Genomic DNA, 18,557 nt, shown 5'->3' on the forward strand with positions numbered 1-18,557 from the left:
AGTTCTGTTTATGGATAATGGGAAGGCCCAGCCTGGGTGTGGATGATCCCGCCCAAAGGGTGGGTGGCCGGAAAGAACCAAAGGGAGGGGCAGGCTGCTACTGCTGTTGCTGCTTTGGTTTGGCTACTTCACCGTCTTCTGCCGGCCTTGAGCGTTTCTTTTCTGTGATGCACCCTCTACCACACCACCCTGCCTTGGAGTCAGCCAACTGTGGGCTGAAACCTCTACAAACTGTGCACTGCACTAAACCTTTCCTCCTTTAACTTTGGATGTTAGGGTTAGGGTATTTCATCTCAGCAATGAGAAAAGTAACATACAAATTCCCTTTTCTGATTTTCCCATCACCCCTTATCACCTTCCTAAGTGACTGTACCATAACTGAAATAGCATGAGTAGGGCAAGAAGGTGAAGAAGTACCATCATGTTATTTTAGAGTTACCTAAGACTGATTCACTGCCTCACTGTCGGATGGTGCTAATTGCCAATCTTCACTCTCCCTGGGTTCCCTCCAGTTACTTGTGGTTTTGGAAGCAGAGCACCTGAATCTGTCCTTACCAGTGAACAATTCCATCCTAGTCTGGATTTGTCATAGTCACAGATATCCATGACGGAATAGTTCTGAATTCTCCTAAGCCACTGCAGAGCAATCCGTTCCGGTGTAGCCCATGTCACACCACACAAGTAGTGATCCCTGGAAGGAAGGCGGAGAGAGGAAAAGAGAGAAATGCAGAGAGACAGAATGAATTTATTCCAGATCTTGGTACAAATAAACATTTTACACCATAAAAAGAAATCAGCCCTAATAAGAAGTGGAGTTTTAAATGATTAAGAATACCATTCAATATCGCAACATTTAACTTCTCTGGTTTAAAGTGCAATTTAATTTTGAATGGAAATTAAAACAGATGCAACAAGAAAAACAGCAGAAACATTCAGCAGTAGCCAGAATCAGACCAGAATTGTGACCCGAATCAGACACTCTATCTTTATCAGGTCCTAAACTCTGCTGGTACCCGGGAGTCAATGGTGATGTTTTCTCGTCTCCTTTCTGTTGTCACGAAGAAACGCTACAGTGAGGTCAGGGGCACTGGCTGAGAGTTGAGTATTTACTGCTAACTGGACATGCTTCTTCAGAAAATTCTTATTAAGAGGAAACTACAGCTGACCCTTTTCTCAACTTCATTTTTAAATGCGGGAAAAAAAATTTGACTCAACCTGCACAGATTTTAAAAATCAAAGAATTATATCCTTACAAAACCATTTCTCAAGAGCAAAAACATAAACTTTGTGAAGAAATCAAGGAACTCTGTGGTATTTTAAACATAAATTTATATAACAAGAGACAGTTTTCACAGTGCATCCTCTCCAACACATACCTTCTAACATTTTTGGAACCATCTTCTGATTTGTAGTGAAATGCATGGAATTTATAGTGTACTTGTCTGCTAGCCTCCTTAGCATTATTTGCGCTATATAACTATATTCTACTTCTTTGCTGGTCTCTACTGTGAGTTTGGATATCTGTCTGCCAATCACTTCTCTCTGATGCCTTTTCTCCTGTAGTCAGAAGATTCAAAATGAATCTTCTCATCTTCCTTCCCAGGCTGTCTCAGTCTTATTTCCCTCTAAGCCCTTCCATTTGCTCTATTTCCCCTCCATTTGTTCCCTCTCCTGGTCACCTTGCTTCTCTGTCAGCTCTTTGAGGCAGCCAGAATCCACATCTGTCTTGTTCACAGGGAATCCCCAGAGCTGAGCACAGTGCCTGGCTCCAAACAAACACTCCTGACATTCCTGTGGCATGCAGTTCTCAAGAAAGGAAAAACAATCTTCTCGTGACTTTTGTGGCATGAGTAGCTTTGGCCTCCTCAGAACTGACAGATGCCTTCCATTTCCACTCCCTTCCCAGACACTGAAACATGCAACAATTATTTACTGAGAACTCAGGATGGCTCAGTATAAAGCACTCCAGGCCCCTGGACTAGTCAGGCTCTGCTTGACTATTCACCTTTTTTTTCATGGCTGAATAAAATGTTAATGTACCTGGTGACCCTGGGTCTCCATGCTGTTCCAATGCAGGTCCTAAGAAACCAACCACTTCACACAAGCACGAAGCACCACACTCCACACAAAGCAACTCCCTTCCATGACAACCCTCTTCTTGCTTATTACCAAGAACCTCTGTGTTCCTTCTCCCTTTCCTGGGTGCCTGTGCTCTGGAGAACATCCTATGATGTTTCCAAATTACTCCTTCTTTGTTTAAACTTGTCCTTGAATCCAAAATGCCAGCCATACCCTAACTTCTTCAGGTCATCGCTGAACTGTCCCCTTTTTCATGAAGATTTTCTTGGAAATTCCCTGCTACCATACAGCTATCACCAGCTTTCAGGTGCTTACCACAAACTGTCAGGGTGCAGCTTCTGAGAATGTGGTGCATATCTTCTTGGGTAAGAAGAGTTCTTCCTCTAAATCTTTAGCATTCTCCCATAATAAAGAAGCCAAGTGAGAAGGGGAAAGGCAAGTAAGCCTTATCCAGGACACATAATAAATCAGAGAATGGAAAAATGAAAAGACAGAAAAGGAAGCTTTTCAAAATGAATTTTCTAGATCAGGGCTCAGGAAACTTTTTTAGTCAAGGGGCAGACAGTAAATATTTTAATCTTTGTGGTCTGCACTTTCTCGGTCACAGCAATACACTCTGCCTTTGCAGCATGGAAGCACTGGACAATACTTAAACAAATGACAGTGGCTGTGTTCCACTGAAAAGATGAAATCTAAATATATAATTTTCATGTTATGAAGCATATTCTTTTCCCCTTTCTTCCTAGTCATTAAAAAATGTAAAGCCACTCTTCCTTGAGATCTTACAAATATGGGCAGCAGGGTGGATTTGGTTTATGGTCCTTGATGGACCAACCTGGAGTTTACATGAGACATCCTGTTTTTTTTTTTTTTTTTTACATCAAAATCATTTGAACAATTTGATGAAAATTGTATGCCTGTCTAGGCTGGGTAAAGCTTCTCTTCCCATGCATAAAATTTTGGAGGGCTCTAGAGGTATGTCTGAGAAAACTGGGAACCAAAACATCCTCCCTATTTTTTTAAAGAGTTCTGGTGGCGGAAGGGGGAGGTAAGGGAACAAAATAATTCTTTTTCTTGATTAGTGCTGGTGCTAAGTATCTTTATCTGTTGAAGCCATAAATTACTCAGGTTCAGAAGTCAGCAAAGCAACTTTTCCTCATCTGTAAACATTCAGTAATGGAATGTAGGGAGTCAGCCAGGAAACTCACGTGTGTCCACCGCCTCCCTGCCCATTTCTAGGTAAAGTTTAATGACCCTCGATCCTCTACTACCTTTGTCACTTCCATGGCCCAAAGTGCACTCTGCACCCTTGGTGCTCAGGAAAGACAGGCCACTGGTTGAGCAGAAAGTACTTTTTAAATATTTGAAATAATCATACTTTTGAATTTTTGAAAGAAACATACTTTCCTTCCACTGTAGCCCTGAGATCATGCCAGGCTGAGATGTCAGAGTCATGAAAGAAACATAAACAAATGCCCCAACTGAACTTTTTACTGAAAAGTTAAATTGCCCATGTTAGTCCAGAAACATCCAACAAACAGAACTATCAATGATGCTTTCCGTACTACCTGTTGATTTTTATTCTACAGAGACAGGCAAATACAGAGTAGGCTTTCTCTTTGTACTGATTAGGGAATGGTAAGCAAGGAGCCACACCTGCATCTAAGTCGTCCGGTGAACCTAGACTAAGTAATCCTATGTTAGGTGACTCAACAAGCTTTTCTAACTTCTGGAGCAGTAAAGTCCAAAGAGAATTTTGCTGATTTTAATAGTAATGCAAAGAGAGGAATTTCTGGACCTAATCATGAGAGTGTGCACCATGTGCTGTCTGTTTGGTGTATGGAACTGCTCTGACAGTTTGACATAAAGCTCATGACCACCCTGGAAAGTAAGTACTCTTGTCATTTTGTTTTGTAGATAAGGAAACAGAAGTACAGAGAGGTCGGTAAGTTGCTCAGTCTCACTCAGCTGGGAAGTACAGTAGCCAGGGTTCAAATCCAGAAGTTGGTATCAGATCTCCTGTTCATACTCATGCCCACTGAAGAACCTCTGCCCAGCTCTTTGGGAACAGTGGTAGCTAGCTTTACCTTCCTGTTTCTTTTTAGGATAGCATTTCTCACTCATTGAAGTCTACTTATTCCTAGAGAGTTGTATGTAAACGAAATCTTATAGGGCAAATCATGTTTGAATGCATTGAAACACTTAATTTTGAACATCATACTAGAGAATCTATTTATTAAATGACTGACTGTCTTAGCACAATGTCTTGCAAAGATGATACATTTAATAAAAGTTTGTGGGGTATTATCAGTGCCCCTAATTTGCATAAATGTTTCTTTTGGTACATTAAGGATACTTAAAATAAAATATGCATAACTAACTGGAAAGAATATTGGAGGGAAAAATGCTACTAAGAGCAACTGCAGACTGCAGATTGATTAATTTAGTGAATCACCAGAGGAAGCAGGCGTACTGCCAGTGTTGGCCTCGGGCTCCATGCCACCCTCCGCTCTGATAAGGATGCCAGCTCTCCTGGGTTGCTGACAGATCAATGAGAAGAGAAGTGGGTGGGGCAAGATGGAACAGATCTAAGAATGCAGTGCTGGTAACAAGCCCTGATTTGCCTCCTTTCTTGCAGATGCAGCTAGTTCGCAAGGACTATCTGTCTGGTTCACTCATATCTTGTGTGACAATTTCAGTCTTTGATGACCCTGCTTTACAGACCAAAGGTCACCCACTATGTAGAAGAGATAGAACAAGTCTTTATCTAATGTGTTCCTTAGCAGCGGAGAGAATAAGGGTGGGGTAAGTCATGAATGTTGATGCAGTGGACCCGAGAGCACTCAGCAGGTGTTGGGTGAAGGTCCCTTACTGGAACATGCCCTCTCCAGTCCTCTGTTTCCAGGCACAGCATTTGCAGCTGGATAGGAAGAAGAGGAAAAGAAGATTCCTCTGCAAAGTCACTATGGAGGCTATTGATAGAGTTGGCTTTGTGAATTCCTGTTCCATACACAGAAAATCACCTGCAAAACCTATCTTATCTACTAATTTATCTCTTAATTTGTTCTACAGATAGTGATTGGGCACTTATTATGTCTTTGGAGGCTGTCTTGTAAAAGTGACCCTTACCCTATCGTATTTGTGTTATTTTGGTTGGCCATATAAGCTCTGCTACAAACAAAACACTAGGAGTTACATGCTTTTACTTTATAGTGCTGCTTTCTCTCAAATATTTTGGGTTCTCAGATTCCCGTTATAACTAGCTAATATACATTAGCAGCTTGACTAATCTAATCAACTTTAGTGTTATGGCAGCAAAGCAGCAGCAAGGCTGGGCCCGGTTCAGGGTCTGGTGAGGTGTTGGGAGAGTTGCCGGAACGCCCCTTTCACTTGCTATCTGCAAGCAGAGTGTCTACACAATTCCACCCATTTCTGCAAATTTCTAACAAACCTCAAACAGCCGCACGATTTCACTTGCTAGAAGCCAGACAGACATGGCCTCTTAGGGACATGAATAAGTGAAAAATGAACCAAGGAAGGAAAAGAGGTTCTGACCCCTGCAAGGTGAATCTGTCCAGAAATCAGTGAATTACGGGGTAACACAGCAGCAGCTCGCTAAGTGGTAGAGCGTGTATAAATTTCATTCATGCTGCTATATCTTTGCAAGCCAGAACATTGTCCTCAGAGAAAATTTAGGACCTAATTTTAGAAAACTTGCAACCTCCCCAGTTTAAATCCACCGTACAGCACTTTGCTGTGGCGTTTCCCAAAGTGATTCTTTACATACCACATAAATTATCCAGCCAATGGAGTTTAGTTTAAAGAAATAAAAAGTACACAGAATTAATGATTAACTCACAAAGGGCAAAAAAATAAACCTGTAAAATTGGTTAGGTTTCCTGAGCTCAGCACTTCATAAGGATGTCTCGGTGTCTTAATCTGTACAATGGTCCTGAACGTGACACCACAGGGTGCTTGCATTAAAGAAATGAGACAGCAAGGGCTGAGCACAGAGCTCGCTCCCAGCCCTCAAGGATGTGATCAGCACATTTTAACTCGATTATTCAATTATCGTGTCTTAGCAGGCACCAGCCTTTGTCCTGTTTCTACTCCCACACTACCGCAGGAGCGGTTCACTTTACTTCGCAGAGCTTCAGCTCTCTCAGCTGTGTGTCACAGTGGAGTTCTAGCCGTGCCCTGGGATCTCTCCAAGTTCTGTCTCATCTCTCAAGGCTCCTGGGCTATGAGGAGGACGAGGGCTAGGCTTGTCCACCCTGAGCAGCAATCTCCCATTTATTTGCTCTCTCTGTACTACATCTCACTTTCACAAAGCTTCCAGGTCCTTCAAAAGCATTTACAAACTGCTAGTGAGGTCTAAAGTTCTTTCCAGATGGGATATTTTTCTAGCAGGCACTTAGGGCTCATTCTCCCTGTGGATAAATACTGGTTGTAAACCAAGAGACCACACCAAGCACTGCCAGATTTTTCCTGGGTAGCTGTTCCTACACTCTGTTCCACTTCAGCATCCACCTTCCCTGTACCCTGCTTTAATCCCATTTGCACAATCTGTACATTCTTTAGGAAGCTGTCTTTGATCCCAGGCATCATGGAAACCCCATTTGCCCTCCTTGGAATGCCTCCAACCTGGTGTTTATACTTCTGTCACTTCACTCTTAGAGTCATTTATCTCATTGTTTTATATCATCTGCCTGATCATAAGTACTGGAAAGACACAGGCTGAAGGCACTTAATAACAGCATTTCAAACCTCCAAGGATATGTAAGCAAATCCTGTCTTGAGACACAAGATGATGATAGTGTGCCTAAACTGAATTTGCAGCTTCTCTCAATTTTTCTAGGTCTCATCCTAGCCTACAAAGCCCTGTGTGATCTTTCTCCCTAGAACCCTCTCTTCTCCATCCAGAAGGTTTCAGTCCCTCTGGCTTCCTGTAGTTCTTTCAAAGCCCCAACACATTCCCTCTGCTCAAACAGCACCCACAAGCAGTGTTTGTGTGACAGATTCCTCGCTTTCCTCAGCCATCGCTGCTTACAGTTATTTCATCACAGGGGTGTTTGCTGACTACCTCCACCAGCCCCATCACCTTCTTCATAACATATATTGCCACATGGCATTTTGATATTAATCTGGTTGTTGGTTGTCTCCTCCAATTTGAGCGTAGAACCCACAGTACCCGTGATGCTGGCTGCTCTGACCAGCATGCATCCCTGTCACTAGAATCATGCTCACCCTGAAGTCAATAGTAGGGGCTGAACAAAAAGCCACTGAAACAAAGAACAAATGAATGCCGATCTGGGTGACATGGTCAACGCTGAGATGACCCTGTCATGTGTACTGAAACTTTCTCCCTGGGAAGTATGAGACTGCCCAGACTCTGAGCATTATGGAACTTTAGCTAATGTCTTACCCTGTTATCACAGAAGCAGGAGCAGCTATTTGTATGGACGTTGCATTGGTGACTGAGCTGAGAGTGTCTGTATTTACAATAAAGAACTTTACAGTCGGATTCACAGCTCCTGCCTAGGAAAAAACAATTGGAGAATTGGTATTGACAAAAAACTAACAAAAGTATATAACTTAAAACTGTACAAAATATCCACATTAGGGCCATAAAATAGTGCAATCAAACTGTCTCAAACAATTCAATATAAATAAAATAAAAGGGAGAGTCAGGAAATGCAACCTTTTCAAGTTAAAGCAGAAATATAGTGTGTGTGTGTGTGTGTGTGTGTGTGTGAGTGTGTGTGTGTAAAACTTTAAGATCCAAAGTGCTCCATATTTGAATAAAGAATGTTTACATGTTAATAACTTATGGAGTTGGTACAAGTAAGGACAAACTTCCAAAAATCAAAATCAATTCTGTCCTTTGAAAACACTGCCTGCTCCAAGGGATGTCGTGGGGGCCTGTCACTGTGATGAACCTCTGGGAAAATTAGTACCTGAGCCAAGAGCCAGTGATGTTAATTGGGTATTCTCACTTCCACCCCATGCTCAGGGTCACCATGCTGGAGTTTTACTGTCAATGTTATGACAGAAGCCTAAAGCTTTTTAAGATATTCACATAGACCTTCTATTGACAGATTAGTTAGAAATAATATGATATATTTAGTGAGAATATTTTATGGGTTTTTTTGTGCCAGTTTTGCTCATCAAAAATAACATTTCACTAAAAACACATCTCCATATTTAGTCCCAGATCTTTTTTCCTTTTAACTTCCTCTCCTTTCCGAAAATGGCAGCTTTTCATAAGGCAAATTAAGTGAGTTGGTAAAAATAAAAATTCCTTTTTTTTTCAAATTGCTTATAGCAAAACTACTTCATTAGATTTTCTTATAGATAACACTGGGGCCATTTGTACAGTACTAAGGAAGAATGCCTGGCTCCCGTCTGAACACCCTCTTGCCTGGCTTACATTGCTTAACAGAGCTCTTCAATTACAATAAACACATATCCTGGGGCAGAGAACAGTTCTGAAAACCAAGATGTGACTCTATTATTACAAATATAGGACATGCAAAGTTTACATTAGTGCCAAATCTATAATCGAATCACTAAAACTAGTCATGTACTGTATCCTGTTAATTAGTAATACAGTCTGATATACAACCAAGCTTTTCAACTTCATCTCGGGCACATTCCAACTTCTACAAATGAGATGAGCTTCTGATTCAATTACTTCATTCAAACATTTTCATCCCCCTACCTCTTTCAAAAGCATTTTCACCATCTTTTTCTGCTTGTCATTTCTCAAAGTTTTTGGAGAAATTACAAAACCTTAAATCACACTCTTTCCTGGGATAATAAAAATACTTTAAAATTGCCAGATGCTGTTGACTTTAGCAAGAGTAATCACAGCAAGCTGTTGAAGAGAGGCTGACAATATTTTCATTAGCAGGGAGGGATTAAATGCAACCATTCTCTTCCCATCAAATCACAGAACCACTATACAAACAGGAGTGCAGACCTTTGGATATGGAATCCGTACAGTCTTTGGGTACTGCAGTGACTCATCGGAGTAGAAGGAGTATTCAATAAGCGGGACTTCTGTGTCGTTAAATTGGGCATATGCTAAAAAAGTGCTGTTTGGAGACCACCACAGAGCAGAGTAGGCACTGAAGATTTCCTCTGAAAAAAAGACATAAATTGTTCTGTTACAAGAAGTAGCTGATAAATTGGCTTTGATATTCAAAATATTGTTCTCTTTAGCTTTAGTAATTACAGTAAAGTTCAACTAATGAACCATTTTACATTTGCTGGGTTTCCAAAATCAGAGTAATACAAATGAATAAAAATAAAATCTTCAAGGATATATATGGTTTGTAAAAATAAGTAACCCATTGGACCACTTTAGAATATTTTAGCATGCAATATTTAATATAAGCACTACATTTTTCTTTATCTTATAATCCTCTAAATTTATGCCTCAAAACATACTAAAAGTAAATTTCACACAGGAGGCTGATTTTCCTTTCTAATTTTCAAACAGTCAACATGCCAGCATACTCTCCCCAATTGGGCTCAGTTTGTACTGAGCCCGCGGGGTACTGGTGGGTGGTGCATAGCTCCAGGCTACCAAACCAATATGGTACCCAAAGTTTACTACTCTTGGCACAAACATGTTGTGGGAAGAATGCATTTAGAATGGAAAGAGCTCCATGAGACCCCTACTGGGAAATACTTCTTTGGCAGCCTAGAAACTAAAAACTTCCTTAGTGTGACACCCTCCTCTGATGTATATGCTGATAGGTCAGAAAATAAACTCAAAGAAGGAAGCAAATGAAATATCTTGCTCTATACTATATCTTTGGATTCATTCATAACACTTAACACTGGTAATTCATTCTTATGATTATTATGGGATATTCAATCTCTAACTCTTAAACTGCCTAAATTTCTTTTGTTAACTTGGAAGGGACATTAAAGTGGGCTAGATGAAAATTCTTCTCATGTGATGATGTGGGCATAAACATTAAAGCAGAAACATAGAAAATTAAACTTAGGGTTAGGAAACTATGTGTGCCCATAAATGTCTTCGACCTCTTTATATGATGCTTAGAATACATTTTCAGTAATAATGATAGCTGCAGTAGTGGTAAAAAATAATATCAAGAATAAAATACAATGATTGTCTTGATGATCAGCTGACATTCCATAAATGTGAACTATGTACAAGGTCCTGGTAATAATTGACTCTGACTACACCAGTTAATCCTTAAAATAGCCTGCTGTACAGATGAGCATAGTGAAGAGGGCCTGAAGGGGATAAAAACTTTGCCTAGGATCTCACCACTTTCATTTATGGCTATACTGTACTGACCCTACCTGCCTCTATTTCAGTTGTAACATAGTTACAACATAGTGGAAATGCTGAAACTACTATTTCTACTATATTGTAACTACTATGTTAAGGAGGCTTACTTCCATTTGACAGCTTCATACCTGTATCAATTTGCATGTTTACAGCCATTTAGAATTTATACAACACATCTATGCTTCACAAAGGTCTCTAGGTGAGTCTGTTCACTAATAGACTGCCAATTTTACAGAATAGGAAACTGAGATTTCAATAGATTTAATGAATTGTCTGAGGCACCCTATAACTTAAGAATCATATAAGACTCCAAGTCAAAGGCCACCAGTAAGAACTTCTTTATATACTATCCTGAGTTGATATTCCTCATAGCTTTTACCCACTGATTCTAGTCTATAACAGTTTCAGCGAAATTCAATACAATTACAGCTAGGTGTTGGTCTGTAAAATTATTCAAAAATAGGGTAGCCGTTGATGTCTGTTTCCTGTTCATGCTGATTTGAAAGGAGTACTGTAGTTTTTTCACTTTCATGATGCAATAATTTTCTACTAGAAGCAGAAGCCCACTGTTTAGAGAAAGGCCCACACTGGAGCTATGAAGCTATTTTCCCACATGTAATGACCTAGTCACAAACATGCAGCTATTGTCTACCTTAGAAATGATGGCTATATGTTGTCATGTCCTTTCCTTGGAGACACCTACCAGTGCCTGAGTGAGGAACACACTCAGGGTACAGGCTTGCTCCACTTGATGTAGAAGATCCTTAAGGAACCTCTGTGCCCAACCCAGTGACTCATATAGGTAAATTTCTTGATAAGTTTTAATAAAATGCTTATTTCTGGGCAATGGAAATTTGTCTTTTTCATAACATTGTTTATGATTTTTATAATATTATCTGTTAAATAAAATTGACTGGAACTAGGTGAGACTCTAAATCATAAAATAAAACTTTTTGATCTATAAAGAATAATCATTAGAGTAAAATAAAGATGAGTCTTTCTAATAAGTATGAAGCAACTCATTTTTCCCTGAGCCTTTCTAATTATCTTCTTTAAATTCTACAAACCAGAATTTGTCCAAGTTCAAGTGAACTCAGGTCCTCTATAAAGCAGGCATTTTCTTCTCCTTTACTCTCCAAGCTCCAGATGATAGTTTATCATCATTTTTAATGTTATGGGAGTAGTTAGCTTTCCTTAGAAACTTCTGGGTTAGGTAGATCTAGTTAAAGAAACAGCTGATGTTAATCTGAAGCCTTTGTGTCCTAGTAGAGCCAGAAAAGCTACCTATATATAAAGGCCCTTTGTGGCAGTAAACCAAAGACAAGAGGAGTGTTGTTAATGAGGGCACAAGAAGCACGCACTACTCTTGGGAAATTCTTAAGTGTGTGAAATACCTGGTGTTGTAAGTCCCCAAAGAGACTCAATGACTGCAAAATAAATACAACATAATTTGAGTTCCATTGAATTTCCCCATTTTTGAGGAAATGTTTGAGTATTTTAAGCAGTTTATAGATTTTAAAATTGGGAAAAGTTATGGAGTCTCTACCTTCATAAACCCAGTCAGTTATTCCATTAAATATTACATTTTCCTCCCCAGTCCACGTGATCCTGTGACTTGGTAAATGTGGTTCATTTTTAACATAAATATCATTCTTCCAAACATATGCCTAAAAGAGAAAAAAAAATCAGTATTAATTAATTAATGATGTTATAATACATTTTATTCTGGAATCCTAGAAGTCCTTATTTATTCAGGAGTAATTATTATCATAGTTAAAGAATAAATTTGCACACAAGGATTCATTTAGTCCCTCTACTCTTAAATTACAAGTACACAGGAGACAATTTCCAAATAATTTTAATAACATTCTTAATGCATTAGCCATAAAAAAGTTTACAATTACTATTACGTTACTGTTAGAGTGTATGCAAAGACCTAGACAGCTGGCCACTTCTACAGGATGAAATATGCTTGTGTGTTTCTTTCTTAAGAGGCAGAGGAGAGGGAGTGCAGCTGCATTCTTGGAAAGAGAATCTGGAGAGCAGATAAACCTTCCATCTTTGTAATGAAATTCTTCTGGGCCTCACAAATTCTACGAGTACCAGAGAACATGAAGAGTATCTACAGTGACTCAGAGGGTCTCTAAATTAGCAGAAAGCAGGCATATGTCAAAAAATATCTAAGTAAACAGACAACTACACCTTAAAAGTATAATAGGCACTTCTCAATGAATAAGCAATTCCCTACTAGAAGTCTGAAAACTTTCAGGAACTGTATTTGTTGTGTTAGGCTAGTGGAGCACTGTCTGGGGCAATATCACTGTACTTTCTAACAAATGAAGTGGCTTCCTAAGATGCCTGCTTTGTGTCAGGGTTAGTATCCTCTGCATAAGCAAAATTTAAGCCAATGTTTTTGAGTACCGGCATGATTTACTAACCAATTTATGACCTTCTGATGACCATGTGATCCATTGTGTATTGTTTGGAATTCTCTCCTCTGTTATCAGCTGCCTGGAAAAAGATAAAAGAAATGAGTACCAAAGGAATAACTCACAGTAAGATTTCCTTTTGAAAAAAAATTACATTAGGAAAACCTAATGAGTTTTATGAGGAAAGTACTGACCTTTTATTTAAGTCATAAATATCATATGAAGCTGTGTAGGAATGCCTCCATTGCTATAAAAGAAAACACACATTTCAGGCTTCTGTGATTCTTGATTGTTTGGCCACTTGCTATAGCACTTCAAAATGACAAGTATGGCAATAGATTACTGGATAATGTTCAAATTTCATCATATATCCCTCTGTACTCAAAATAATGTCTATTTAGATTACTGGGATGTGGGGATTTTAAAGTATCCTGGAGACCACCTGTATACACACCTCTGGGCTTCATCTATAACCTTGCTCTGGCGTCACTTTCTTCAGGGAGACTTCCTGGGACCTGGCAGGCCTGTGTGCAATTTTTTTGTGTAGTATTAATCCTCGCACTTGAAATAGCATGTTAAGATTGCCCGTTTGGAAAAATTCAAATTTTCACCTTACACTTATCTTACTTGCAAAATATTTAAAATATATGATTCTGTTGTTGGTAGTGATCTGGAGAAATGTTTACCTTGAACACTTACGAAAATGTCAAATGTCAGATTATTTGAAAGCTACTCAGGAATATAAAGTACAATTTAAAAATGTATCACCAATATTTTAAACAACTATCTCAAGAGGCTGAAAATGATATTCAAGTTACTAAATTCAAGTTAGTAGAAGAAATCAAACAGTAAAATTAAAAGCAGTGATCAATAGAAAGCACAACAGAGAATAACCAACAAAAAATCCTATAAGGAGAGTAGTATAATTGCTAATATGGCAATAGACAAGGGCAAAGAAATATGAATGACTGATACCAGAAATGAAAAGTGTAATTTATAGAATTTATAGACACTAAAGAATACAAGAGACTGTGTGCATACTTTTGCCAGTAAATCATAAAATTTTGAAAAATGGAAATATTTCTTCAAAAATTATTTGTAAGTGAGCTACAAATATCTGAATAGTTTTACTTCAATAAATGTACTGAATCCATAGAAGCCTTTACATAAAAAGCCAAATCTAACTGGCTGTGGTGCCACACGCCTATAATCCCAGCATTTGGGAAGCTGAAGCAGGAGGATTTTGCAAGTGCAAGACTAGCCTGGGTTACAAAGTAAGCCCAATGCCAGCCTAAACTACATAGTGAGACCTCAAAAAGACCAAAAAAAAAAAAAAAAAAAAAAAAAAAGCCAAATTCGTATAACTCAATCAGCAAACTCCTTGTTATTTTTCTAAATAAGCTGAAAACTTATATGACCACATATAAACCTACACGTGAATGTTTATAGCACCTTTAATTATAATTGCCCAAATCTGGAAGCAACCAAGAAGTCCTTAAAGTGCATTAAAAAATAGACTTGTAGTACATTCTTACAATACACTATTATTCAGTGATATTCAGTTATTAAATCACAAAAAGACATGAAGGAACCTCAAATACACTTTTCTAAGTGGAACAGGAAAATCTGAAAGGTCACATATTGTATGTGACCACTGACTTTCTGGAAAAGAAAAACTATGCAGACAGTTAAAACACCTCTGTCTCCACCTACTCATTCCTCACTTCCTCCAAGCAAAAGAAAGCCAGTGGTTAGCACAGTGAAACTACTTCATGTGATACTGTGATAGTGGGTGTGTGTGATACATTTGGCAAAATCAGCAGTCTACCCTAATGTACTCTGAAGTCAGCAGCAATGTATCAGTCGATAATGATGGGCTCATCAGTTATAATAGACATGTCACACATAATGCAGGATGTTAATAGGGGAAAGTGGGGGAGGGGAGATTAAAGAGCACATAGAAAAAGTTTGCCTATGTTCAGGAAACCTAAAGCAGGAATAAAATTATGAAGCCCATTAACTATTTTTTAAATGAATTAGATCTATGGCTTCAGATTCTTCTTTTATGTCTTTAGTTGTGCTTCATGCTGCTGAAATGCACTGAAGCATTCAAAATGTTCACCTCTCATGGGCATTTTGTTGTTGGGGAAGAGCTATGGAACCAGACCTGATGAGTAAGGTTTATGAGGCCACATCATAGTATTTTAATGAGTCTGTCTTTTAGTTGAATGGCATTTGTCAACAGAATGCACTGTATTTTAATCACACTCTAAAACAATAAGATACTCTCTAAGGAGGATTTCCCAGAACTGCTTTAGAAACTTGCAAGAATGACAGTGTAAGTATGTTCAAAGTGAGAAAGGATTTTGACGGAGATTAATGGCAGTAAGTCTTTCACTGCAATATATTGTTTTTAAAATAAACTTTTTCCATATTTTTTGATCATACAGTACATACTAGGGGTCCAAGCAGAAAAGCTGAAGATTAAAAAGTATGCACATGATCTTATTTTTGTACTTATGTCTGCATGTGAATGCACATAAAAATTAAAGATATTTTAAAAGCAATTTCTTGTCTGTGTGTCTATTTTCCTTATCATATTCCTATGGGAAAGAAATTGTGTCTTACATCATTGTACACTTGGAATCCAGTGCAAGTCGTACAGAAGGTATTCAAGAAATAAAACAAAACTACAATCAAATCCAAATTGTACTAAGATAGATGAAATGGGAAGCTCAAGGACATCTGTGATATGATCCCAAAGCTGAGACACAGAATCAGGTTTCCTAACTCTAAATACTTATTTCTAATCTTTCTACACTCCTATATCAACAAATATTTATTAAGTTCTCATTTCTTGTAAATCTTACATTCCTTTCCTGACTTTTGGATTATTTTGACACACCCCACGCTTGTTTCTGGGCAACGTCCAACATAATACTTGGTAAAGCCAAAAGGTGTGGTATAAGTTGAAAATATTAAGAAGGGCTGAGATCATTTCAGGATGACAAAACCAAAATAAGTTGTAAAAGAAAACTCAAGATGTTTGGAATGATTGCTTTATCTTTTGCAACAGACTCATCAATCTTTTTAGCTTATAAACAGTGTCAGGAACCATTTATCATGTGCTACCCTCCTTGAAGTGCTCGTATTTGAATGGGGGATGTGAGCAAGTAAACTACAATAAAGGAATCACAGTAAGATTTGGTGGTAGTCAAGGAGCGGTGGGCATCATAAACTGGGTCGTGGCAGAGAGAGAGGCTAATAGAAAGGTGATTCTCATGCTGAATTTCTTGGTAGAGGGTGGCCACACAAGGAATAGGTAAAAGTTCATGACAACAGAGAGAAGTCTAAATGAAAAGTTAAGCAAGATCATGCTTAAGAGCAAAAGCTTTGGAATGTTCTAACCTGGATTCAAGTCTGTACTGTGTAATATCATGGAAGCTTCCTTTTAAGCTTTGACTTTCTTTTCAGGGAAATCGGGATAATGACAGTAACAATCTGAGGTGCCTAAGCATGTATGCAAAGTGCATAACAAGGTTCTAGAAACATCAACATGTGATAGATGGTACAACTAATATTATCTCCAAATCATCAAAGAATGAACACACCCATATTCATAGCAGCACAGTTCCTAATAACTAGATCTTGGAAGCAGCCTATATGTTCCTTGACAGATGAATGGAAAAAGAAAAGGTGATATTTATATACAGTAGAGTACTACTCTGCCATACAGAACAGTAACCTTGAGTCATTTGTAGGTAGATGGATGCACCTTGAAGCCACAATGTTAAGCAAAATAAATCAGACACACACACTTAAATATTTCATGGTTTCTGTTATTCAAGAAATTAAAATATACATAACAAACAACATAAAACATAGATAGTAGGAAATACGGAGATAGATATTTACAAATAGGAAGGAGACCAAGAGATGAAGGTAGAGGGGAAGGAGGAAAGGAGAAGATGAGGAGAAGGAGATGAAAAAAGAATTAAAATATGTTATGTGCATGTGCTTAAGTTTCTGTGAGAATGTAAACATTATGCACTGCAAACATGTAGTACCAAAAATTAAAATTTGAAAAGATAAAATAAAGCATGAGCAGAGATGCTATGAGAGTATCCACACCATGCCGTATGATACCTGCTTGTTCACTCATTCATTTATATATTGGTAGTTAACAACTTAGTGGTAATAATTGATTATTCTAGATGCACTAACTCAGAGAGAAGTTACATGAGGTAGGATCTCGAAGCCAATGGATATTGAGCTTCAGCCACCCTTCTCTTTCTTCTGGTATTCTTTCATTTTGAGAGTTGGTTAGGCCAGGAACTTACACTGCCCATCAACCTTTATTGGACACTTTTGAAAATGAAAAAAAACAAAGATAGTTCTTCGCTTCCAATAATGTATCATTTAGTGCTTTATAATAACGCACATGTCCACTTAATAAGCATTCGTTAGGCATCTGCCATGTATTCCAGTCTCAGGTCCTGTAGCAGTGATTAAGACACAGAGACACCAGCACTAAACAAGACTGGCAATAAGTAAGAAAAAAATAAATAACAAAACATCATAAAATGCTAGGAAGAAACTGAAGTAGTGCCCTGTAACAGAGAGAAAGATTTGTGGGATGTGAGGGGACCACAGTAGAGCGGGGCAAGGTCTCCAAGACAGCCTGGTGCTGGCCTTCTAGAGAAATAAAAACATAATCATGGGGAAGAAGGTCCCAGGAAGAAGCAACAACATGTGCTGTGAACCTTGGATGAGAATGAGAATGATGCTTAAGAAAAAAAAAAAAAAAAAAAAAAAAAAAGAAAGGTTCTCTGATCAGATCACCGATTCACAAGGGAGCTCTTGAATCTACTGTATTCTAGTCCCCTTGCCTAGCTATACTGATGAAAGTACTTGGGATTAGGGTCACAGACATCTGTGGTCTTCAAACCTTCCCAGAACAGCCGAAGGTGCCAAGTAGGGAAGAGAGGCACTCCCCAAACATGAAGAGTGCAGGACAGAAGGTAGGAGACCCAGAGAGGTAGCTCAGATGGGCAGGCTGAGGTCCAGTGAGAGAGGCCCCATGGTTTCCATGTCTAGTGCTGGTGTTTTCTTCTGAATATGATGGGGAGCCAGTGGGAGTTTTTGAGAGAAGTCCTAGCTTAATCTAACTTAGGTTTTAAAAGAAACATTGGGTACTGCCTGAAGCATGGATGGTGGGGGAAGAGTATGGAGTGAAATCAGGAAACGCAGTAGAATGCACAGGTAAACATCAATGACACAACAAATACAAACTACTAATGACAACTGTCTAAAACATCAGTGAACTCCACTGGGTAGTGTGCGTCACACATTTGTGATACCAGACTAAGTAGCAACTGAGCTGGTATTACCTTTCTGCCTCATTTGCATGTTAATCTTTAACAAGAACAATTTTACCAATTTTTAACAAACCATTGTTATTCAGTGGCTTTCAACACTGGTTTCCCATTAAAAGATTCTGTAGCATTAAACAATTCTGGTGCCAGCTTCACCCCAGGGACTTCAGTTTATTGATCTCAGCACTGAGAATTTTTATAAATTCTTTAAGTGAATTTATTTTCCAGAGTAAGAAGCAATGAATTACACAGATGAACTTATTGAGAATAGATATGTTACAGTTGGCACAGGATTCTGATTTACTTATAATTGATGGGTTTAGCAAAACTAAAAAGAGTCTTCAT

At 38.6% G+C, this 18,557-nt stretch overlaps 1 protein-coding gene across 2 annotated transcripts in view; it reads right to left on the minus strand.

The window, feature by feature from the left end:
* Dpp4 (dipeptidyl peptidase 4) overlaps window positions 1-18,557 on the minus strand; it is a 76,377-nt gene that overhangs the window by 32,108 nt on the left and 25,712 nt on the right. For both annotated transcript variants that reach the window (XM_013142395.3, XM_013142394.3), the window contains exons 6-11: window positions 13,032-13,084; window positions 12,847-12,919; window positions 11,955-12,075; window positions 9,062-9,222; window positions 7,505-7,617; window positions 556-691 (exon numbers count right to left, since the gene is read on the minus strand). In XM_013142395.3, the coding sequence (XP_012997849.1) occupies window positions 556-691; window positions 7,505-7,617; window positions 9,062-9,222; window positions 11,955-12,075; window positions 12,847-12,919; window positions 13,032-13,084 (657 nt within the window). The remainder of the gene's footprint in view (window positions 1-555; window positions 692-7,504; window positions 7,618-9,061; window positions 9,223-11,954; window positions 12,076-12,846; window positions 12,920-13,031; window positions 13,085-18,557) is intronic.

The sequence above is a fragment of the Cavia porcellus genome, unplaced genomic scaffold (assembly GCF_034190915.1).
Source record: "Cavia porcellus strain 051 isolate PalLab524CR breed Dunkin Hartley unplaced genomic scaffold, mCavPor4.1 scaffold_12, whole genome shotgun sequence".
NCBI lineage: Eukaryota > Metazoa > Chordata > Mammalia > Rodentia > Caviidae > Cavia > Cavia porcellus.